General features: G+C 51.7%; 1 protein-coding gene across 3 annotated transcripts in view; it reads left to right on the forward strand.

Moving 5' to 3' along the window:
• The window catches only part of Rilpl1 (Rab interacting lysosomal protein like 1), a 34071-nt gene extending 9634 nt beyond the window's left edge, over window positions 1–24437 (forward strand). The window contains exons 3-8 of one of the 3 annotated variants that reach the window (XM_048447211.3): window positions 3942–4060; window positions 4656–4877; window positions 14568–14746; window positions 15648–15740; window positions 21823–21846; window positions 23706–24437. In XM_048447211.3, the coding sequence (XP_048303168.3) occupies window positions 3942–4060; window positions 4656–4877; window positions 14568–14746; window positions 15648–15740; window positions 21823–21846; window positions 23706–23850 (782 nt within the window). In that variant the 3' untranslated portion in view covers window positions 23851–24437. Of the gene's footprint in view, window positions 1–3941; window positions 4061–4655; window positions 4878–14567; window positions 14747–15647; window positions 15741–21472; window positions 21561–21822; window positions 21847–23705 lie in introns of all 3 variants that reach the window. The other 2 variants (XM_048447213.3, XM_048447212.3) reach the window with 2 other exon arrangements.
• Window positions 24438–24735: the final 298 nt, after the last annotated feature.

Here is a 24735-nt window from a genome sequence, read left to right on the forward strand (position 1 = left end):
TCCCGAGTGCTGTGATTAAAGGTGTACACCACCACTGCCCAACTTGTTTTGTTTTTGAGACAGGGTCTCACTGTGTAACCCTGGCTTTCCTGGCACTTGCTATGTACACCAGGCTAGCCTCCAACTCATCAGACTTTGCCTTCTGGTGCTGGAATTAAAGAAGTGGGCTGCTACACCTGGCTGCAGCCTGGCCTTTCAGCCTGAGCAAACCCCTGGCTGTCCACATGAAGCCCCACCCTCTGGTTTTATGTACAGGAGTAGATTGGGATTAGGGCCCTTTGAATTTGTGGTTATAACTTTGAGAGGATCAAGTTTGGGGCTGGGCTGTGGCTCAGTTGTTAGAGTCTTTGCCTAGCATGTGCGAGGTGCTGGGTTGGATCCCAAGCACTGCATACACTGGGTGTGGTGGCCATGCCTGTAATCTGAGCCCTCAGGAGGCAGAAACAGGAGGATCTCTCTGAGTTTGAGGCCAGCCTGGTCTACACAGTGAGTTCCAGGACAGCCAGAACTGCACAGAGAAATCTTGTATTGAAAAAAAGTAAAGTAATAGGTGCTTTTGGCTAAGCCTGACAGCATGAGTTTAACCCCCAGGTTCCACATGGTAAAGGGAGAGAGTGGACATTGTCCTCTGGCCTCCCCACAAGTAAGTGTGACGTGCGCGCACACACACACACATGGAGATACACTTGCACACACATGCACACACATACATACACACACAAATATAATAAAATTAAAAACAAATGAAATAGGGTTTTGATAAGGACTGAAGAAAAAAACAAAAAATACACAGTGAGCCCAGGTCTGGAATTCTCTTCTCCTGGTGTCCTTTGTGGTAATGTGTTGGATGGACTAGAAACCAGGGCGTTACTGTGAGGAGGTGGTCTCTGGAGCCAGACCACACCGCTCTAACTGCTGGCCACAGCACTGACGTGCCCTGTCGTTTGACAGACTCACAGACCATCCTGTGCCTTTGTCGCCCAGTTTGAAAGGGAGAAAGCGGTAGTGTTACCTCCCTCATAAGTTTGTCTGCCTTCCTAGTGTTTTCAAGGTCTGCCTTTATTTGTGTGATGTCAGTGGCTTCTCTGTCTCTTTTCACAGCTGCGTACTGTTCCATCCCCTCGACACACCATGTCTGTCTGTCATTCCTCCACAGGTTGGGACTTTCAGGTTGTGGCCACTTTTTGGCTTCTATGAACAACTTTCAGGTGTTTGTGTAATCATTTTATTTAGAAATATAATCTTGGTTTTTGCCCACCATAGTCCTGCCATGCACCTAGAGACCTCTGGGGGTGATCTGGAAACCCTGCTACCTACTCTAGCAGAGTCTCAGAGGTCTCAGGCAGCTCTGAGCTGCCTTCCCTGTGGCCCCTTCCCTCTGGGAGTGTAGCTCTGCCCTTGCAGCTTCCCCAATCCCCGCTGACCAGTGTGGACCAGCGTAAGGTGTATCCAGGAGATACCCTGAGCATCATGTGTGCTCGTCTTCCATGAGACCAGCTGGGGAGCTGGCTGTGTTCTCCAAGCCCGCAGCCCCCACCCTAGCAAAGAGGCAGGCAGATGCCAGGCTGCCTTCAGGGTTATTTTTATTTTGTGGGGAAACCATGGGAACACAGCAGGGACCAAGTGTTCCCCACCTACTAGAGGAACAGGCATGGGGCAGGCAGTGCCCTGGGATAAAGAGGGCAGGTGCTGGTGACCTTGAGTCCCTCTCAAGAGTGGCAGTGGAACAGGGCTGTGGCCAAGGCCATCTGAGGACTCAGGTGAATTCTCTTACTCTGGCCCCACGATATAACACCAAAATCTTCTTTTTTACTTTTTACTCTTTTAGTTTTTTTTTGGGGGGGGGGTCTACTACCCAGCTCCCAAAGAAATCACACGTGGAGAGACCTATTATTACTTATAAAGGTCCAGCCTCACCTTGACTTGTTTCTAGCCAGTTTTCCTTAGCTTTAAATTATTTTTGCCTCTGGAATTTCTCCTTCTCTTACTTCCGCATCCCTTACTTTCACTCTGACTCTGTGGCCAGCTGTGTAGCTGACCCCTGATGTCCTCCTCTCCTTCTTCTCTCCTCGCCTTCTTCTGGTCTTGCTCCTTCTATTTATTCTCCCTGCCTGCCAGCCCCGTCTAGCCTGTCTCCTGCCTCACTATTGTCCAGTCAGCATTTTTAGACCATCAGGTGTTTGAGACAGGTAAAAACTCACCACTTCACAGAGTTAAACAAATGCAGCTCATCTTTACACCGTTAAACAAATGCTCCAGGGCATAAGCAGATGTCACACATCTTACTATAATTTCCGCGGCTCTCAGGTACAGGGGTCAGATTTCTGTGCGGGCGAGCTGGGGGAGGAGGGGCCGCTGGATTTCTGAGTAGCAGCAGGTGCTGTGTTCAGGTCTCATATCTCCACAGAAGCCTTACAGTTTAAAAGTCCCCTCTGGGGGCTGGAGAAGTGACTCAGTGGTTAGGAGCACTGGCTGCTCTTCTAGATGGACCCAGGTTCAATTCCTAGCACCCACATGGCAGCTCATAACTGTCTGTAACTCCAAGATCTGATACTCTCACACAGACATACATGCAGGGAAAACACCAATGCACATAAAATAAAAATAAATAAAATTTTAAAAATCCCCTGTGGTAGCCAGGAGGTGGTGGTCCTCACCTTTAATCCCAACACCCGGGAGGTTTAAGGCCCGCCTGGTCTATAGTGGAGTGGCGGAACAGCCGGGCTATACAGAGAAGCTCTCTTTCGGAAAAATGAAAGCAAAATAAAACAGAAACCCTCTCTGGATCTTTTTGGGAATCTGTCTAGTTCGAGAGCTGTTCACACACAGGGCTGTGAATTGAGTGTCCAGCCTAGGGTAGAAGGGGTACAGAGGACTCTTGGATCTGCCAGTGGCCCTGGGCTCTGGGAGAGTGACTTTGTCACCAGGAGCAAAGCAAAGCTGACCAAGCAGTCATTTTTGTTGTTTCTTCTAGATTTTTATTTGTGTGTCTGCCTGCATGTATGTCTGTGTACCCTCTGTGTGCCTGGTGCTATGGCAGTCAGTAGAGATCATTGGATCCCTAGAACTGGAATAAGGATTGTGAGCCGCCATGTGGGTTCAGGGAGCTGAACCTGGGCCCTCTGCAAGAGCCATAAGTGCTCCATCTAGCCCCCCCCCTTTTTTTTTTTTTTTTGCTTTTTTGTTGTTGTTGTTTCTTCAAGACAGGATTTTTCTGTGTAACAGCCTTGGCTGTCCTGGAACTTGCTCTGTAGACTAGGCTGGCCTCGAACTCACAGAGATCTAACTGCTTCTGCCTCCAGAGTGCTTGGACTAATGGCTTGTACAACCACACCCTGCTTCACCAAATGCCTAAAAGGCACTTTATATGTGGGAGGGCTGCTTAGTACTCAGCTGCCTTAGCCATGGTCTGCTAGGTTGTGGGGGGAAGCTACTGTCCAGGCCACCCACCAAATGCTGTGTCCTAGTGATATTGTGTGCATGTTGGTTCCACCCATCCTCCAGCTGCTACCGTCCCATTTTGTGAATTTGGAAACAGACAAGAGGCCAGAGCCACACAGCCAAGCGTAGCCTTCAGGGTTAGTGTGAACTTTGGAGGCTAACCTCTAGATCACGGTGCAGGGTTATGTCTGTCGTGACGTGTGGGGACGTGTTGTGAAAGCGAGGCAGTGGGTGGGAGTGTTTCTGGGTAGAGGGTGGGAGCCATCACGCAAAGGGAACCAATGAGAGGAGTCTTGTGTGCCATGATCCCAAGGTCAGAAGGAAGCAGGGAGAGAGAGGGAGAGAATGTGCTCAGCAAGACTGAAGGCAGGAGCTGCCCCAGGGTGTGTATGGGGTACACGAGAGGCTTTGGGGAGAGCCCTGGCCCGCTTGCAGTGCGACACTATGGGGGGCTTAAGCCGAGGGGAGGTGGCTCACCTCCCGGTCTTGCCTTCACCCAGGCATGTCAGAGAGGGAGCGGCAGGTGATGAAGAGGCTGAAGGAAGTGGTGGACAAGCAGAGGGACGAGATCCGAGCCAAAGACAGGGAGCTTGGCCTGAAGAATGAAGACGTCGAGGCTGTAAGTGATCAGCTCCAATCTGAGCCCACTTTCCTACTTCATGGTGCCATGGGGGCGGGGCCTGAGAGATGGCTCAGCAGTAAGAGCATCTGCTGCTCTTCCAGAGTAGAGCTCAGCTCCCAGCACCCACCTGACAGGTTGTAACCGTTCGCAACTGCAGTCTCGGGAGCTCTGACACCGTCTTCTGGCCTTCACGGGCACTAGACACGTGTGGCGCACAGATATACACATAGGCGAAACACATAGCCGTATAAAAAGTAAATAGATCTGAAAAAGAAGCCCACGTGTGTATCACTCCTTGTCAACAGTCATAAAAATAGAAACAAATTAGAAAGGTGTTTATGATGTACATGTTCTACTCAAAGAGGGTTTCCTTTGTGCCATACACAGCCTGGGTTACTGTTGTTCGTGGTTTCCTGTCGTTCATGGGTTACTGTCGTCCGTGGTTTCCTGTCGTCTGTGGGTTACTGTTGTCCATGGTTTCCTGTTGTCCGTGGTTTCCTGTCGTCTGTGACTTCCTGTCATCCGTGGTTTACTGTCGTCTGTGGTTTCCTGCTGTCCGTGGCAGCTTCACTAAATGCCTTTCTCTCTACAGCTGCAACAGCAGCAGACGAGGCTAATGAAGATCAACCATGACCTTCGACACCGGGTCACAGTGGTGGAGGCCCAGGGGAAGGCCTTGATTGAGCAGAAGGTCGAGCTTGAGGCAGATCTGCAGACCAAGGAGCAGGAGATGGGCAGCCTGCGGGCAGAACTCGGGAAGCTGAGGGAGAGGCTGCAGGGCGAACACAGCCAGAACGGGGAGGAGGAGGCCGAGGTGAGCAGCAAGGCTGGTGTGAGGTGCGTGGAAACTCAAGTTGTGGGCCGGCCCCATGTAGGAAGAACTGCCTTGTTTCCCCCATTGTAGCTAAGAAGGTAGGAGGCACCAAGAGAGAAAGAGGGACAGAGAGAGATATCCTGGCCTGAGGACACCAACTGGGAATGGGCAGAGCTGGACCCGAAGCCTGGGTCTCCAGCATCCCAGAGGGCATGCAGTTCGGTGATGGCCACTGAGCTTCATTCATAATTCATTCGCTCATTCATTCATTCGTCCATCCATTCGAGTGACTGTTGACTGTAGCAGGCACAGAGGACGGGATGGTAAGATTTGCCTAGCCCTGGCTACTGTCCCATCGAGCATGTGTTTATATGGACTGGAAGTTCTAGATGGATACCCAAGAGAACTGAACACGTGTCCATGTAAAAACCTGTATAGGGGCCTGGAGAGATGGCTCAGCACTTAAGAGCACTTGTTGCTTTTTCAAAGGACCCCGGTTTAGCTCCTAAGCCCCCAAGTTTGGAGGCTCACAACTGTTCTAACTCCAGCTCCGGGGCATCTGTTGCTCTCTCTGCCCTCTGTGAAAACCTGTATCTATGTGTACACATACGCACATCCAGACACTCGTACACACATTTAAAAAAAAAAGTGCAAGCTAACTCAATGGCTCATACCTGGAATCCTAGCGCTCAGGAGTTTAAGACTCTAGAATTAGAAGTTTCACCGGGTGGTGGTGGCGCACGCCTTCAATCCCAGCACTCGGGAGGCAGAGGAGGCAGGTGAATCTCTGTGAGTTCGAGGCCAGCCTGGTCTACAAGAGCTAGTTCCAGGACAGGCTCCAAAACTACAGAAAAACCCTGTCTCGAAAAACCAAAAAAAAAAAAAAAAAAAAGAAGAAGAAGAAGTTGTTTAAATTTAAGATGGTTCTGGACTGTGTATCAAATTCTAAACTAACCTGAGCTATGTGAGACCCTGTCTCAAAGGTAAAAATAAAACCTAGGAAGAAAAACGACCCAGATGCTCACAGTAGTGTTACTCATCAGGTCTGACCGATGGAACAGATACCCGATTAGGAAGTGAGAACGGAAATGTGGCCATACATAGTCCACACCAGGGAATATGACTCAACCCTGAAAAAGTTGAGTCACAAGCACGCCCAACCCCAGAGGTGAACCTTGAAGTGGTCTTGATGAGTGGGAATAGGCCAGACTCGGAAGGCCTCATGCTGTGTATCTCCCGTGTCTCTAAGATTCTGGATTGGGCAGGTCCAGGCCAGAGTGTAGATGGGCAGCGTAGGGACTAGGGCAGTGGTGAGTGTTTCTTTGGGGAGGAGGGAAAAGTTCCGGAATTAGAAAGTGGTGGTGGTTGCACACCTGAGAATATTCTGAAGCTCCCTGAACTTTATTTTTTGAAGGGTAGATAGTGTGGTATGTGAATTACATATGGATGATTTTAACATTTGTTTATTGTGTGTGTGCGCGCACATGTGCCACAGTATGTGGAGGTCATTTTCCTCCTTCTGCCGTGTAGGTTTGTCTGGGATGGGCTCAGGGGGCTTTTCCAGGAGGTGATTGACAGGAGTAAGGATAGAGGAGGAGGGGGAACGAGTTCCAGGCGGGAAGAATGACCTGTACAAAGGCCCTGTGGCGGGAGGAGCCTCAGGGACCAGGAGGCATCACAGTGAAGGTGGCTGGTGTGCAGTGAAGGGGAGCGAAGGGCTGTCCAGCGGTCCGGGTGGAAGTTGGGGCCAGGCCTGCAGGCTCCTAAGGGAGAGGAGTTTGTGTGCATCTGAGAGATTGACAGGTGTGTGTGGGGTGGGGGAAGTCCCAGGAGTTTATGGCCTCATATAGAAGGGAAGGACTGAGCCCCAGCATAGCCACCCTGGAGAGGAGAGACTGTCCCGGCAGTGAGATATTATTCTCACTTGTCTCTCTCAGGAAGAGCTGGTGATCAATGCTTCCAGCTAAACCTACACTTGAGAGGTGACTCCTGAGGCAGCGTGTGACAGGGAAGGGGGAAGGTGAACAGGAGTCCTGGTGGCAAGGCCAAGGACACTCACTTGCTGGGGCTGCTAAGAAGTACCCAGGCCGTCTCAGAGCTGACCGCGGGGTGACACTAGGTTCTGCCTCAGAGTGGCTAAAGGCCGCATGGGTTGTGAGTTTCCCATGCCCTGAAGATGCAAACAAGAAGGCAGAGGCATGCGGCGAGCGCCAGAGGCCTCCCTGCCTGCAGATGGAGCCGTCAGGGGGCCGAGGGCCAGGAGGCGGGTGCAGTGGGTCTGACACAGATAACCCCAGGCGGGGCTCAGAGCCCCCCAGATGGGCCTGCAATGCCAGCAGCTGGCAGAACTTCCAAGGTGCAACTTTCCTGTGGCTGGCGGAGGGAGGAGAGGGTCAGGGAAGAGCTGCGGGCATATCCATAGGTAGCAAGTGAGACTGAGTCCCCAGTGGCCTCGTTAGTCACCCTGCAAAGGAGATGAACTTATAGGCAGCCGAGTTCCAGCCTGAGAGGTCTGTGCCTAGCCAGCAGCTGATGCGTCTGGACCAGCTGCTTCTAAAGGACTAGAATCTGGGGAGAGAATAAGGAAGAAGTCATCTTTAGAGGGACAGGGATAGGACCCGATTTGGGCGTATAGTGTCATGAAGTCAAGTTACGTGTTGAAGGAGAGAGAGAAAGGTACACGTGTTGTCTGTGACTGGAGTTGAAGGTCGGACAGCTTCAGGTCAGCTGGTTCCAGGGGCTCAGAGGACGGTAGCAGGAATTCTGGCTCAGGGGCTCTGGTTACGACATGGTCCCTGATAGCCACCTGCTCAGCGAGCCTCTTCCCAAAGAGTCCCAACAGAAGTCTTGAGACTGGCTCCTCGCTGCGTCAGCCCTGTGTGGAGAGGCCTACAGATAGGAACAGTGCCCTTCTGATTCCCTGGCTGCTGTAGAGGGGTTTCACAAACCAGGTGGATGCCAAGTGGAACCCTGGAGACTGAGGTGTAGGTGGGTAGGCTGGGATTGCAGCCGCCCTCTGGAGTGCGAGGGAGCTGTGGCTGCCATGCAGTCTCTGAGCTGCAGCAGAAATGCATGAGGGGGGGGGGCATCCCTTGACATGGCCTCTGCAGGTGTGATGTGCCCTGGGATTTTATGGAAGACAGTATGAAGGGGAAGTGACCTATGGCAGGCACCGATGACTTTGCAGTAATACAGGTCTGAAGTAAAAGGCTGGGCCAGGTCCACAGCAGGGAGATGCATGCCACAACAGGGGTACCCATGCCGCAGTCTTGCTCCAGGAACTCAGGCCTCTTTCCCTCCGACCAGACAGGGCTGGTCTAAACCTGGGTACCCGAGGGCACCCCCCTAAGGAGCATGTGATTCCCAGCTCTGCTCCAGGCCTCTCACTAAAGGAGGACGGGAACATTTTGCACCAACTGGCCGCACAAGCTGGTTTTACCTTCCATTCTGGCAGCTGAGGAGTAGAGAAGAAACGGGGAGAAGGGCGGGGAGATGGCTGTTGATAAAGTGCTTGCCATGCAGACTTGAGGACCTGAGTTTGGAAGTCTGAATTTGGAGCCCCAGCACCAACATACAAAAAGCCAGGTGGAGCTTATGTCTATAGCCCTGGCACTGTGGCTCCGGGCATCCAGAGCCAGCCAGTCTAGCACAGTTGCTGAGCTAAACAGATTAAGTAGAGCGCAATTGATGAAGCCGCTTGCTTGTCAGTGTCTGGCTCTGTGTGTGCATATGAACAAAAATGTAGAAAGAAGTGAGGGGGACAGTCAAGGCTGCCCACATCTGGATCACGCTGCTAGAATGGCCTCCAGGTTGTGTGACGTCCAGAGTGCGTCTCAATAAAACAGGAGGGCAGCAGGGTTACATGAGACCTGGGGCTTTTGGCAGATGAGAGGACAGCCCTGACCCTGTGGTTCAGGGTCTTCTGAAGCCCAGGTAGAGAAATGTGGTTGTTGGGGGAGGGGAACAGTGGCATGGAGAGGCATGGCTGGCTGGCCCTCACACATCCAGAAAGTTCTCAGAAGCACTCATGCCAAGTGTTGCGCCTGCACCGGGAGGAGGGGAGATAGGGACAGGTCGGGTGGGGAGGTTTCCAGTGGAATGTGGAGCAAGCTGTTCCAGGCAGGGAACAGCCAGGAAGCAGGCTGGGGAATGCGGCCTGTGACTGGGTATAGTTTAGTCCTAGGGCAGGGCTGGAGGAGGGAGGTGGGATTTATAGAGGAACTTGCAGCTGGAGAGGGGACCTCTTTTTTGTTTTCCTGGTTTTATGAGACTGGGTTTCTCCACATAATCTGGGATGTCCTGGAACTCACTCTGTAGACCAGACTGGCCTTGAACTCACAGAGATCCTCCTGCCTCTGCCTCCCAAGGGATAGGACCAAAGGTGTGCACCACCATGCCCTGCTAAGGAAGCCATTCTTGTTATTTCCTGAGGAACCTGGTTTTCTCTTTAGTTTACCCAGTCTGCTCCTTTCTTTCTCTGTTCTTTGTGAGTGTTTTCTGTTTTTGTTTTAGGACAAGGTTTCATGTGGCCTAAGCTGGCCAGTATCCAAGGATAACCCAGAAATCATGATCCTCTTGCCTCTGCCTCTCCAGTGCCAGGATTCCAGTGTGTAAACCACACCAGGTTTATGCAGAGCCAGGGGTGTTGGACCCAGGGGCCTGGAGAATTTCGGGCAGTCACTCTCCCCACTGAGCTGTATACTGAGTTCTTATGTGGTATTATTGAGGTAGGGCTCACAACGTAGCTCAGGCTGGCCTTAAACTCCACACCTACCTTTCACACTGATGTGAACGTTTACATAAGACTCTGAGAGGTATAATTCATGAGAACCATCGCATTCGGCCGTATTCAGCATCCGGGGAAGAGAACTGTCGCGGTGCCTGGGCCCCAGCTCCAGCGTTGCAAAATCAATCACAGTGAGTGGCATGCAGTTACTCTCTAGGAAACAGGTTTTCAGATAAGAAAGTGTGCAATGGTCGGGCATGGTGGTGCATGCCTGAAGTCCCAGCACTTGAATGATGGACGGTGTTTGTGGCTATCCTCAGCTACATTTCTAGTTTGAGGCCAGCCTGGGCTACATTGGAAGACTGTCTTCACAATAACGAAGGCAGAACCGCATAGCACCCTAAGAGCCTGGTAGCTGGGTTGAGCCAGGGTTTAGATCCTGGGTCCAGGTGGCTTTGAGCTGTGATCACCAGGCTCCATTGATGCCATAGGGGAGCCTTTCCTGGGGGCCAGGCCTCAGGCTAGAGGCCCAGACCTGTGATGCGGCACCTGGAGCCTCCAGGCATCTCCTGGCACCTGTGCCCAGAGAGCCCCCAGGGAGCAGTTTATCTGAGATAACCTGAGCCACCCTGCAGTCCCTTGTGGAATGACCCTAGCAGGGCCTCTGATCGGCTTGATGACTGTATTGGAAGGGATGGCTTCAAACTTTCCAGCTTGCTCGTGCTGCCCACAGGGTGGAGTCACAGCCGATGAACCCCAGTTCTCCCCACACTCAGGAGCAAAACTGCCACGCACCTGGCTAAGACTCACCTAAGCTCTGGGGGAATTAATGCTCACTACCTCAAAGGAGCTGACCCTGCTAAGGCCAGAGGAACTTCTGTGATTTTTTTCCCTTAAGATGTTTATTTATTTATTTGTTTAATATGTGTGGCTATTTTGTCTGCATGTATCTATGCACACCAGAAGAGGGTGTCCGATCCTATGGGACTACAGTTATAGACAGTTGTGAGCCACCATGTTGGGTGCTGGGAATTATATCCAGGACCCCTAGGAGAACAATTAGTGCTCTTAACCTCTGAGCCATCTCTCCAGCCCTAGCTTTCTGTGTCTTGACAGAACACACCACTGCTGGGGAGCAGGGGGACCCTGTGTGTCAAAGTGGGTTTGCAGCGGGAGGCTCATACCTTTATTTCCAGCACTCAGTTGGCAGAGGCAGGCTGATCTCTGTGAGTTCGAGGCCAACCTGGTCTACAGCGTGAGTTCCAGGACAGTCAGAGCTTTGTGAGAAACCATCTTGAAAAACCAAACAAAACAGAAGCAAACAAAATAGAAATATCATTAGGTTCTCTGGGGCATGATGTAAACCTAACACTAGGGAGGCAGAGGCAAGAGGATTTGAAATTTGAGTCTCCAGATTTTAAAACAGTTGACAGCTGATTCAGTAGATTTTATGGCACAGGGGGTCTAAACAAATGTGGGGGACACTGTGTGGCACTAGGGACTCTACTGTAACCTCTGATGCCTTTGCCTCTGTTGCTGAGAGTTGGTAGAAAACTCCTACACATACATCAGCACCCCGCGCAGAGGGAGCACCTCTCTGGAAACCGCTCCCTTGATCCTCACTTATTGGCATATTTATGTATGTCCATCTCTCAATCCTGCTGTTCAGTTCCAGTCTGTTCCCCGTTCTGAGTTCAGTGATTTTAGTGTTTAGTAAAATGCTGGATGCCCTTTAAAAATGGAGGACACTGTCTGGGGAGGTGGCCAGCCCTGATGGTGTGGCCTCAGTGGTGATGGATTATGCTAGAGGTTTGTCTCACGGCAGAATATTACACAGCTGTGGAAAGGAATGAAGCTTTGACCCAGGCGGGGATGCAGACCTCATGTTTCTTCTGCTCCACACTAGGGGTGACTCTGGCTCCAACTGTGGGTGTGGGCAGAACCCTCCCCTCCCACCTCCACCTTCCCCTTAGCTCAGCTGACCGTCCCGGCAGGTGGTGTTGCCTTTTAGCTGTCCAGGACGTGAATCAGCTCAACTCAGCCTCCTGGAGTCCTTGGCCTCTCAGCCATGAGCCACTGCCCTGTCTAGAATCCCCTTTGCCCTCTGGGGTTGAGGGGTATGTCGCCGAACTCTGCCTTCTCATGCTAGAGCATTCTGGCTTTGGTGTACACAGACACGGGATGGCTTTGAAGAAATGGACCACTGGGGATCTGACGGGGATCTGACTTGCGGGCTTGGGGAAGGGTGGTCAGTGGTATGACTTGTTGGCGTGTGCAAGGTCCAAATATCCCGTGAGAGAGAGAGAGAAAGGGGTGTCCAGTGTCATACACCTGTCATCCCAGCCTTCCAGAGGCTGAGGCCGGAAGATGGATGTGGGTTCCAGCCAGCCTGGGCTACACAGTGAGAACCTGTCTCTAAAAGAAAGTAATGGGCCAGCCTCTTAGGGTTACTATTGCTGTGATAAACACCAAAATCATGACCAAAGTCAAGTTGCCATGTGGGGGTGTTATTTTGCTTATACTTTGATATCACCATTTATCATTGAAGAACGTCAGGGCAGGAACCTGGAGGCAGGAGCTGATGCAGCAGAGACCATGGAGGGATGCTGCCTACTGGCTTGCTCCCCATGACTTGTTCAGCCTGCTTTTTTTTTTTTTCTTTCTCCCCAGGACAGGGTTTCTCTGTAGCTTTGTAGCCTGTCCTGGAACTCACTCTGTAGACCAGGGTGGCCTTGAACTCTCAGAGATCCACCTGCCTCTGCCTCCCAGATGCTGGGATTAAAAGCGTGCGCCACCACTGCCGGCCTCAGTCTTCTTTTTTACAAAACCCAGGACCACCAGCCCAGGGATGTCCCCACCCACGGTGGGCTGGGCCCCACCCCCATCAATCACTAATTAAGAAAATGCCCTACAGCTGGACCTTATGGAGGCTCTTATCTTTCTCAGTTGAGGTTCCCTCCTTTCAGATGACTCTAGCTAGGGCAGCTGGCAAGATGGCTCAGCAGGTAAAGGTGCCATGCAGTACCCACTGGCGTTTGATACCCAGGACCCATATGGTCAGAAGAAAGACCTGACTTCCCAAAGTTGCCCTTTGACCGCCATATACTCTGTAAACACCCACAGACACGTACAATAGTCGTGAGTAAAGAAGTAAGTAGAAAGTTGTAGGAAGCCACCTGGAGGCACAGGTGGTCCTGCAGTTTGGAGGTATACAAGTCCATACCTGGCTTAGCCACGTGAGGCCTGCACCCTTGCCTGCACATGCTCAGACCAGCAGAATGGCATTAACCAATCAGGACAGCGTTCAAGCCTCTCCACCATTTAAAAGCAGCTGCCTCTGGGCTCTACTTGCTCTCTCTAAGCTTTCTCTTGTCCCTGCTCTCTCTCTTCCCTTCCCCCAATTTTCCTCAACCGAATGCTCCGAATAAAGACGTGACCAGGGAAGGAATTCTCGTTTTTAGTGGCGTTCATTCCTGCTGGTCAGGAAGCGCGCTGCAGAAAGTGGCAAGTGTGTGGACTGTGGAGAACTGGGACCCTTGGCGTGCTGGCAGGAGTGCCAAACAGTGCACACCCACTGTGGGAAGCACCTTGGCATAGAAAGGAGAACTCAGAAAGGTAAAGACAGAGTCTCTGCAGTTGTCCACAGACCTGGGCATAGTTCAAGGATGGAAGACAGGTGTCCCGTCAGGATTGGACACTGGGATTCACATCCAAAGAGAAGAAGCCACCTACATGCCCATCGATCACAGGATGAGACCATGCTCGTCGTTCCGTCTGTGGAATATACCCAGCCATTAAAAGGGATGAATCTGACACAGGCTGTAACATGGACGAAACACAAGGTTAATTGGAAGAGGCAGAGGCAGGTGCATTATGGGAAATGTCCAGGTGGGGAGAGATGAGAGATCAGGCTCCCTGCAGGGGCTGAGACAGAAAGAGCGGGGAGTGGTGGGCTATTGCTTAGTGAGTGTGGGAATTGCCTTCGGATGATAAGAATGTTCTGGAATTAGAGGTATAAAGTAGTATCACCATATGAGAGGGTTTTTTTGGGGAGGGGAATATCACACTGTATCCCAGGCTGGCTTCAAGTCTCTATGTAGCACAGACTGGCCTCCTCATACTCACCATGTAGCCCAGGCTGGCCTCAAACTTACTGTGTAGCTCAGATTGTCTTGAAATTCACAACATAGCTCAGGTTGGCCTTGAACTCTAGGCACCCTTCCTGCCCCAGTCGCCTGTGTGCCAAGACTAGAGCCATGCACCACCACACCCAGCTGACATACTTTAAAATGGCAAATTCTGTATTTCATGTGTCTTACCAATGTCTTTGAAAGGCTACCAGGCTCTGGCACGAGGTGGCATGGTAAGTTGTGATTTGAGGCAGGGCACTGATGCAGGACGATCCTGGGCTCTGTCTGTGTGACTTACATTGCAGACAGCTGTATCCCTTTGCCAGGCTCTGAACTCCGGCAAGGTGGCAGGAGCCCCTGGGGAAGAAGGGATTTGACCAGAGGGTCTGTCACAGAAGTGACTCATTTCTCGTAAAATGAAAACGGTAGCAAGAACGAGTGTAGGCTGTTCTTCAACACGCCTTGACCAGATTAGCAGAGGTCTAAGTAAGAAAATGGGAGGGAAGCCTGGAGGAGAAGGCAACAGATGGTGGAGGGCGGCCGTCAGAGGCACGGTGGGAGGCACGCCTCTGCCTGTTTGTAATAGCATCCTGAGTGGAGTGGGAGTCTGGGATGCAGGGCTAGCTCATGAACGAGCTCGCTGAACAGGTGGTGGCTGGCTTCCACCTCCAAAGGGAAGCATTGAAGAAGAGAAGCGGAGGCTGCTGCCCAGAGACCGAAAATAGTGACCTGAGCAGGCCGCCTACCAGAGCGGGGTAGAAAATTCTGGCATATGAAGGGTGTGGAGCAGGAACTGTCAGGAGTGCCTTGACAATGCATCTCTGCCTTCTTCAGATACAGCTGCAGCCGGATGGAGAGGAGTGCATCTCAGACTCAGAGAAGGCTGCCCTGGACCTCAAGGACCCCAACCGCCCTCGGTTCACGCTACAGGAGCTGCGGGATGTGCTGCATGAGAGGAATGAGCTTAAGTCTAAGGTGTTCCTGCTGCAGGAGGAGCTGGCCTACTATAAGAGGTGAGGGTAGTTACCACGACCTCAGCGGCCACACCCCAAACCCAGGCACATCAGTACTTGTGCAGCAGAGACAAGCACGCCTATAGGTGGCATAAAGGTCACACAGCCCCCAGCAGGCCATTGCACGTCTTGCCAAGTGTGTGACCGGATGTCTGTCAGAGGGCTGAGGCGATAGATGGCTTCATCGGTGAAGAGTTAACATTGCACTAATCACGAGGAGCAGAAGTTAGGTCCCCAGACATTTGCCACGGTTCCCGCCTCTTTCCCAGCCCTGACCTAGAGGATGCATGTGAAGTTCAAGGCCCACCCGGGAGACATGAGCTCTTGTCTCAGAAAATCAAAACCAGAAAAGGAGAGATGGAGGGCTGGAGATGGCGGAGGTCCAAGCATGAATTCAGGACTCAGATCTTCAGAAGCCATGCTGGTGTAGTGTGTAACCTGCCTGTCGTTCCAGCAGCTCCCCAGAGCAATGGTTAGCAGGACCAGCCTAGCTGAGAGCTCTGGGCTTGATTGAGATACCCTGAGAATAAGGTGGGAGGGGCTCGAGGATGATCCCTGTCAACTGTGGGCCTCCACGTGTGCGCGCGCACACACACACACACACACACACACACACACACACACACACACACACACGCGCGCGCGCGCATCAAAAGAAGGAGGAAGAGAGGGAGGGAAGACCAAGCACCTGCCCTAAGCACCTCCCCGGGGCCAAAGGGACTACTGACTTACCCTCCAGACTCAGACCCCCAGCCGAGTGTGCCAGAAAAGAACCCAGTTGTCATCTCCCCAGGTACCTTACTCCCCATGAGAAATTCTGCACCAAAGCAAACCATTCTACCCTCTTTGGGAGTGTTCCAGTTCTCAGAATTGTGTTGACTCCTCCATTTCTTGCTTTCAGTGAAGAAATAGAAGAGGAGAATCGAATACCCCAGCCTCCGCCCATCATACACCCAAGAACATCCCCCCAGCCGGAGTCTGGGATCAAGCGACTGTAAGTATTGTGCCTCCCACGTGGGCCGTGTCACATATGGCTCGTCCTCGTTCCTGAGACCTCTGATCCCAGGTCTGGGCGCCTTCTCTCAGGAATGTCCCTAACCCCAGCGGCTGAGACCAGCTTCTCCCACCACTGGGGTTTGCCCTTCATGTTTTGATTATCTCCCTGCTTGGCCTGGACCACCAGTTCTTGGTGTCACTGGGCAGAGATTTGGGGACCAGTGACTGGTGCTCAGGAGCTTGCTTGGGTGTGCCAGGTGCATGGGATGTGGCTCTGGGTTTGGTACAATGAATAAGTTGGGGGATCAGAGACTCAGGCATTTTCAGAGCTTCAAGGAGCTAAGTGTAGGACCCCTTGCTTTAACCCTAGCATCCAGGAGGTGGAGACAAGAAGATCACAAGTTCAAGGTCATCCAACCTAGGCTACATAAGATACTTAAAAATTAAAAAAAAAAAGTCCAGAATGGCCAGGTTCACCCCCTTTTTGGATTTTATGATGATAAATCCTCTAAACTATTACATGTATGTTGGTCCAACATATGTTCAGACTTAGACCCTGGTTGCTATGATACACATGCAGAAGGTCATATGTAGCTCCTGTGATCCACTAGACCTCGGTCCCTCCAGGAGTGTCTGGCCTTGTGGATCTCCTTGGTTCTCGTGGGAGTTTGCCAACATTTTCCTTGGAAAAGAACAGAGGATAACAGAATGGTGTCCAGTTGAGAAGATTTGCAGGCCCTGAAGCCTGTCAGAGGAAGGGCTGAGTTTTTATCTGGCCTTGTCAGGTGCCATCTTGTGCCCATCAAGAGCCTGCTGCAGGCCAAGACCTGTCCCTCAGATGGCCTTGTGGGGGCCTCACCCTGGTGCTAATACGTAGAAGACTGTCATTGTTAGGGGACTCCTGAGACAACTGACTGTGACCAGTAAGAGGCAGAGCTCAGCCGAGCTAGCCCGGCCTCGGAGGACTGTATTCAGGCCTGTTGCAGACCCACATTGAGTGTCTGGAGTCTCATAGACCGAAAGGGGCTCCCCAGACCTGGTTTTGGCTATTCTTACAGAAGAGGCCTTGGGCCTCTCCCCAAGCCCAATAGAAGCTTTGAAAGAGCAGGCAGCGTGGGGGTGGGGAAGGAAGTGGGCGCTACCCATATACATCCTACCCTTTAAACACCAGTGACCATGCTGGGAATTGTTGGCTAGTTCTGAACAGACGGAATGTGGGCTGATTTGTGTGATGGGGCCCACTCCCTTGGCAGGTGGCATCCCGCTCACGCTGGGCCCTCCGACAGCGAGGTAGCTTCCTGCAGCGCTGTTGCAGACAGCAGTGCCCCTCTGAGCTGGCCAGCCTGCCCTACACCCCTGCTGGGTTTGGGAGTTCTTCTAAGAGATATAAATACTTCTAAGGGACAGGATCCAAAGGCTCCTGAGAAGTCCCAGCACTGTTCTGACCTTTCTATCTGCAATCAAAGCTCCACTCAGACAACTGCAGAGAAATCGTCCTAAGTGCAGGCTCTCCAGCCTGGTCCAGCATTGGGTTTGGCTGGCTCCTGGCTCCCTGTGCGAGGGCTCCGTCCCTCCCCTTGCTCCTGCAAGTGCAGACCCTGGCCTTGAGTGGGGCAGCCACCCTCAGCCTTGGATTCTGCTCTCACTAGGTGGGGAAGCTCACATCTGTAACTCCAGCACTCGGGAGGCTGGGGTAGGCCCGCCTCTAGTTAGAGAGACACCTAGACTACAGACTGGGGACCATGCCTGAAAAGAAGCCAGAACAACAGAAACAGGATTCCGTTTTCTCCTCTCTGAAGCTCTAGAGAAAATGGAAAGGCGGGTGGCGAGTGGTCCGTTGTGAGGTGTAAGCGCATGAAACACGCAGAAGGTGAAGGGGGTGACGGCGAACTTGAGGCCAGTGAGGTGGTTTGGCAGTTCAAACATAAACCTGAGGACCTAAGTTCAGTCCCCCAGAACCCACATAAAATGGACAAAAGAACTGACTCCCTAAAATCAGTTTTCTGACACATAGGCATACCACTCACATCATATACTCACACTCAGAGACACACACAATCCCCCCCTCCCCCGAAACAGGGTTTCTTTGTGGAGCCCTGGCTGTCCTGGAACTCGCTCCGTAGACCAGGCTGGCCTGGAACTTAAATCTCTGCCTTCTGAGTGCTGGGATTAGTTTTTTTAAGTTATTTTTCCCAGTTTCAAGCTGGGTAAAATCTAGACTATCATGATCCCGACTCAGCATATGACCAGGCCACAGCGTCTGCCACACTCTCCGAGGTGGCTCCGTTCCCAAAGTCCCTCTCCCTTTTAGCTTTGCCGCAGGCTGCTTGGCAACACCTGGTGATCTAAGCCCGACAGGGTTGTCCACTCCAGAGCGACAGGAGCGAAGACAGAGTGAGACCGTACTTCCTGTCTGTGCTGCACATGTGGCCAGCTCTTGGCAGCCAGGTTTCTGGGGGTGACAGGAGCGGCTGTCAGGCACAAAGGGCTTTTGACCAGCACAGGGACAACACTGGTGGCTTTTGTCCTCTGTGGCCTATGACAGCTTTCATTGGCAGACTCTCCTAGAGCCCTTCTTCTCCAGATTGTGGCTTCTGTCCCCTTCGTCCTCTCCTTCGGACTGTGTTTGACCTGCGGCTGTGGGCCCTTGATCCCAGTCCACCTCTGTCACCCAGCAGCTAATAAAGAACCACCAGGCTTAGTTGAGTATGGTAAGAGTCACAGAGCTGGAGCAATTATCCCCATTTCTCAGATGAGGAAACTGATTCCCAGGCATGCCACAGACTTGATTCAAATCTGTGCGATTGGGAAGACTCAAAGCTGGGCTTCTGAACTAAGTCTTTTGTCCATACAACACCCCCTCACCTCTCCTTCCTCTCTCACATCCTCATGCCCCAGCTAGTGGCTGGCTGCCCAGGTCCCCTTATCTCTCAAATGCACCCTGAGTCCAAGACGTCAGAATCGACATTTCTGGGCTGGGCACAACAAGGCAACCAGAACCTCCCACTGCCAGTCAAAACAGTGAGCTGGAAGATGGTCCAAGAATAGCTTGTGACTGTGAGGCCACTGGCCCGAGAGGACAGGTTGGCACAGCTCATGGAGGTCACAAGGGAGCCTCAAGTGACTTCAGCCTTGTCCCCAGCAAGCCCTAAACACCAGTGTCCCTTTTGTGTGGTCCCCACTTCAGAGTTCACCCCGCACATGCACAGGACGGCTTTCTACTGGGCACAGCTTCGGGGGGGGGGGGGGGGACTCTAGAGAGGACAGGAAGGCAGCAGCTGGCCTCAGGGACCGGAAAGCCTGGCCTTGGAATATGCTCCGCTCTGTCTGCAGCAGTAAGGACGACATTGTGTCCTGTGCCTGGCCTTCCACCCCCACACCCCTCCTCAGCCAGGAATAGGTTCTTCGAAGCCGCCCATGAAATGCTAGGAGTTAGCACTTCACTTGGTTTGAGCCTTCCAAAAATACCCAACAGGGATGGAGGCATTAAAACCACGTCTACCACGATTAAGATGCAGAATTTGGCCCAATAGTCATAGGAGTGGCTCTCCCTCTCTTATCAAACTTGGAGGTCATAGGCTGTGCCCTAGCAAGCCAGCTTCAGCCACCTGTCTGGAGTAAATCAATTATAAAAGCCAAATTAATAGTGAAAATCAGAAAATAGGAGATTTATTCCATGTGGCCACACACTGAATACAGACACACACAGAGACACACACAGACACAGAGAGAGACACAGACACACAGAGAGACACACACACACACACAGACACACACACACACATCCATCTTCAGGGTCCTGAAATCAGGGTAAGGTTTAAATAGAGGGCAACAGATAGGCACATCTAAACAGTCCTGCCAAGATGTGGGTGTGGTCCCCCCATCACTCACTGTCCTAGTTCAGTTTCACCCTGTGAGGTCGTCAGCTTTGTAACTCTGGAGACAAGTACTCACTTCCTGGGGCAATTCCCATCCCTTGTTTGGAGAGTCCGATGATCTTAAGGGTGAAAGACTTAAGTGTCTCTTTAAAATATTTCATTATGGGGCTAGAGAGATGGCTCGGTGGTTAAGAGCACTGACTGCTCTTCCAGATGGACCCAGGTTCAATTCCCAGCCCCCAGCAGGCAGCTTACACCTGTCTGACACCTTTGCATGGATATACCTGTCAGCAAAACACCAATGCACATAGAAACTTTTTAAAAATATATCGATATATAGATATAGATATTTTTAAAAAGTGTGCCCTATCACACCTCATTTAGAAAAAATAAAAGGAATAGTTTCATTTCTGTGCCACCTCTAGAGGTTGGGCTTGTCCCGGTGACCCGGAAGCAATCAAAGGGATGGGATGCTCCAGATGACTCAGGCCTTTTGCCAGCAGTGTGGCCCAGTGTTTGTAAGTGGGCAGACACCTCTGCAAGCAGTGTCTACATGGAGACCGAGGCTTCCTGCTTCGCGGTGACAGTGTTTGAGGGACAGGGGCTCTGAGGGGCGTGTCCTTGAAAAAGTGGTATAAAATAGTATGATGGTTTGGAGCCCCAAAGCCTCTTGTGTCCAGCAGCTAGCAGGAAAAGGGTGACTGCCCTTCTGTGTCAGGATGGGTGCCTCTGGGTGGACTGTGGCTGCCACTCCTCTGTGACAACACTGTGGAAACACAGTGAGGGACTTCAGAGGCTCAGCTGGAGACCATGAGAGTGTCTCGGGGATGACAGTCCACTGGATTTCTGAGTAATGTGCTGGGTCCCGTCACCAGCACCTCATGAGATCCAGTGTGGTGGTCGTGGTTATGCCTGTAAACCCAGCCCCAAGGGAGGTGTGAGGCACAAGGATCAAGAGTTCCAGCTAGCCTCAGCTGTGTGGGAAGTCTGAGCCGGTTTAGGACAGACTATCTCTGTGGGCTGTGGTGGCGCATACCTTTAATTCCAGCGCTCTGAAGGCAGAGGCGGGCGGATCTCAGTGAGTTCCAGGACAGCCTGGTCTAGAGAGTGAATTCCAGGACAGCCAGGGCTACACAGAGAAACTCTGTCTTGAAAAACTAAAATAATAATAATAATTATAATAGGCTGTAGCTCATTTGGGAGAGTGCTTGCCTAGTGTGCATGAAACCTTGGGTTGAGTTTCAGTGCATGAACCTATAACCTCAGCCCTTGGAGGTGGAAGCCCAGATACCAGAAGTTCAAAGTCATTCTTAACTATGTAGTGAGACTGAAGCCAGCCTGAGATACATGAGGCTCTGGGTTGTCCCCACCCATGGGAAAAAGAAAGAGCTGAGAACAACATACCTCAGTATCTCAGTGTTGGAGTGTTTAGCCAGAATCCACAGGCGCTGGATTTCTCCCCCAGTATATATAATAATAATAGTAAGAAAAGGTGCTTTTCAGCATGATTGGTTCCCTGAGAGAGACTCCCAGTCTTGGGGTTAGTGGCCTTTGGGCTTCCTCAGGCTATAGGACCATCACCCATCTCTGCCTGGACACGAGTCTGTGAGTCTGTGTCTACTTCTCCACATATACAAGGTCGTCGGTCCTGTTGAGAGAGGGCCCTCTCCTCCAGCAGGGCATGGGTCTTCATGGGTCATGCTGAGGAACATGGGGTGGGGGTGTGTGTCTCAGCCTATAACATAGCCCATAGTTGCAGCTCTCAGTGGGATCTTGGCGACGGGGCGGGGGGGGGGGGGTTCTTGGTCACACTGCCCTCTCTTTATCTCCTCTGTCTGTCTGCTTCTGGAAGGCTCTTTACAGCCGTCATGCCCATGGTGGCTGCTGGACTGATCCTTGACGACCCCACGCTGCAGCCTGTGCGAAGACTCGTGTCCCTCGTAGGCACTGTCTGTGTTTGGGGTTTTGTTTTGGTTTTCTTTTCTGCTGTGCCTCTAGAATGGCTGTGGTGGCTGCTGCCAGCCTGTCCCTCCTGGCCACTTCGGTTGCATGGCCGTCACCTGCTTGTTGGCATCTCAAGTGGGTATGGTGCGTGATTGCCACTGTCGCTCTTGACCTCCACGAGTGCAGCCGGGAATGTCACCGATAATTCTTTTTGTCTCTTCTGTTTTCGCTCTAAAAACCACCTTGTCCATGATGCAGTAAAGAAGGTCCTTTAAGTGACGGGTCAGTAATCAACGCCCCCGGGATCTGAGTGACACTAACTGCTTTCTCTGTCTCCATGCCTGGGGCTTTCTAAACAGCTTTGTCTTGGCAGATGTTTGGTGCAGAAAAGTGTGGGGGAGGAGGGGGGAGCTGGCATCTGCAGGTGGCTTTCCTAAGTCAGGCTGAGACATAACAAGGGCCAGGCTGCAGTGGTGGACTAGCTAACTCCGTGGCTGCTCCGCGTTAGAAGGATCCCTCCCCTGTCCAGCGTGAACCCCCACGTCAACTTGCCAGCTCATACTTGCCCTTTAAAGCCCTAGAGAATTTCCCAGGTGAACTTGGCCTGAGGATGAAAGAGCATTCTATTCCTGCTAGAAAGGGAGTGTGGCCCCAGTTCCCCGGAACATCCTCTTCACTAGATGTAACTGTAGCAAAACCCCGGGACTGGGGAGTTGGCTAGTGTGAGGAATGTGAGGATCCGAGTTCAAGTCTCCAGGCCCCATGTTAAGTCAGATCCCAGAGCATGCTTCTATAGTCCCAGTTCTCTTACTGAGGGACAGGAGAGAGGCGATGTCTGTAGCAGAGGTGAATAAGAGACCCTGTCTCTAACAGAGTGTAGGGGGCTTGCAGGATGGCTCAGCAGGCCAAAGTGCTTACTGCCAAGCATGACCACTTGGGGTTAAGACAGGAGGATCACAAATTAAATGCCAGCCTGGGTGATTTGGCAGTCTTGTAAGATTAATATTAGTGGGCTGGAGGACTGGTAAAGTGACTGCTGAAGTAAAGACATATACAGTTACGTATGCAGCTAAGCCTGCGGACCTGGGTTCACTGCCTGGGACCTAAGATAGAGTGGATGGAGAGAACTGATTCCCACACACACACACACACACACACACACACACACTCACGTGTTCACTGAAGTTGTGGTTCAGTGGTAGAACACTTACCTAGCATGGACTATGAGGACTGCCAGATGTGAACTGAGGCCCCTGCCCCCAAGGCTAAGAACCTAATTCAACTGTGGGACGACCCCCCCCCCCCCACGGTGAAGAAGAGAACTGACCCACCGTCTGTCTTCTGCCGTCCATGCAGGAGCCACATCACTTGAGTGCTTACACACTCATACATACACATGAATGAATGAAAGCGTGAATGAATGAATATTAAGAATGGTTTTGCCTTAGAATCATCTTCCTTACAACTTTCAGGTTCTTCCAAAGCATCATTCGATTCATTCAAGAGATCTCTAGGCTGGGGCTGGGGCTCAGTAAGTAAAGTGCTTGCCTAGCATGCACAAGCCCCCAGGGTTTGATCTCCTGCATCCCATAAACTAGGCATGGTGACTCATGCCTGTAATCCCAGCACTTGGGAAGGAGAGACAGGAGGATCAGAAGTTCAAGGTCACCCTCAGCTATGTAATGAGTTTGGAAACCAGCTTGAGCTACCTAAGACGCTATCTATAAAAATGAGAAGAAAAAAAATAATAAATTTTTGAGCTGAGCATTTAGCTGAGCCATAGAGCCTTAAACCTGGCCTTTGTGAGGACCTGAGTTGTGCTGGTGTGATTTGGTGTTTGTTTCTAGTCGATATAGGAAAGATCCCCCTAGTAGCGGCCAGATGGAAGGTACTGCCCACCCCCACCCCCATCACATACTGCAAACTGCTTGTTCTGTGGGAGTGCTGAGGTTCTGGGACCCATGATATCCAGAAGCCTCAGTGCTTTCTAGAATCCTGCTGACTGCATCCCCCATGGTGAATGGATCTGCTCCCTCGGGTGCTTGTTCCTGTGTGTCCTAGGGCTGAAGGAAGCGGGCAGGTAGAACAGGAGAGGGCAAGCACTTACTTCCATCTTTGTGTTTCTTTTCCCCTTCCAAAAGGTTTAGCTTTTTCTCCCGGGACAAGAAGCGCCTGGCCAACACGCAGAGACCCACGCACATCCATGAGTCCTTTGGTCAGTGGGCAAATACTCACCGAGACGACGGGTACACAGAACAAGGACAGGAAGCCTTACAGCACCTGTGACTGTGCCCCCTCCTGAACCGCCTGCCGCCTGCTCCGGGTGGCTGCCTCAACATCGACCCCTCAAACGAACTGTCTGCTTTGAGGGTGGATGATGAAGAACTGATGCCAGAATCTAAAGAAGTGTTTATTTATCTGCAGGGCTATCCGATTTATACTCAATGCCTCCGACCCCTTAGGACCTATATTTAATAAGACAAGGATCTGAAGCCAGACCTCATTAATTTTAGTAACAAGCTTCCTAAGCTGATCACTTACCACTATCATGGCTATTTGACTCCTAGGTTTAGTTTTTTTGTTTTGTTTTCTTAGGGCCTTTGTCATGTTAGTGAGAGGCAGTGGACGGGTGTTTTATATTATGAAGTGGCCCTGGAGGTAGCAGGTTGTGTGGACTGGACAGGTGGAGCCTCTAGTCACAGGATGAGCCACCCAACTGGGATGGGACACAATAGCAAATCATCACAGTCCCCCCAGCCACGGGCTGGAAAAAGCGCAGGCTAGAGGCCCAAGCAGCCTGTCCGAGGTGGTGTGCCTTGGAATCTGCTGTGAGCACCACAGTAGTACTAACCAAACAGAGTTGTTTAGGATGACACTTGTTTCCTGTGTGTGTTTTTCCTGTCATTTTCTCTTTTCATGTTCCTTGTGTGAAATTCTGGATCTATACAAAGAAAACAGTGCCTTACAGCAGATTGGGTACCAGGCTCACGAGCCTGCCTTACAGTGGATTAGGTGCCAGGCTCACAAGCCTGGGTGATATGATGGGGCGGATGAGGAAGACAGATGTATGGGTAAAAGGTATGGGGTGCAGGGGGTGCACATGCCTAGCTGACCCACAGTTGCCATGGCCGCTGGAGGAACTGGAGGCTGGCCCCTGTACTTTCTGCTGGT

The sequence above is a fragment of the Myodes glareolus genome, chromosome 2 (assembly GCF_982192425.1).
Source record: "Myodes glareolus chromosome 2, mMyoGla1.1, whole genome shotgun sequence".
In the NCBI taxonomy this organism is placed as follows: domain Eukaryota; kingdom Metazoa; phylum Chordata; class Mammalia; order Rodentia; family Cricetidae; genus Myodes; species Myodes glareolus.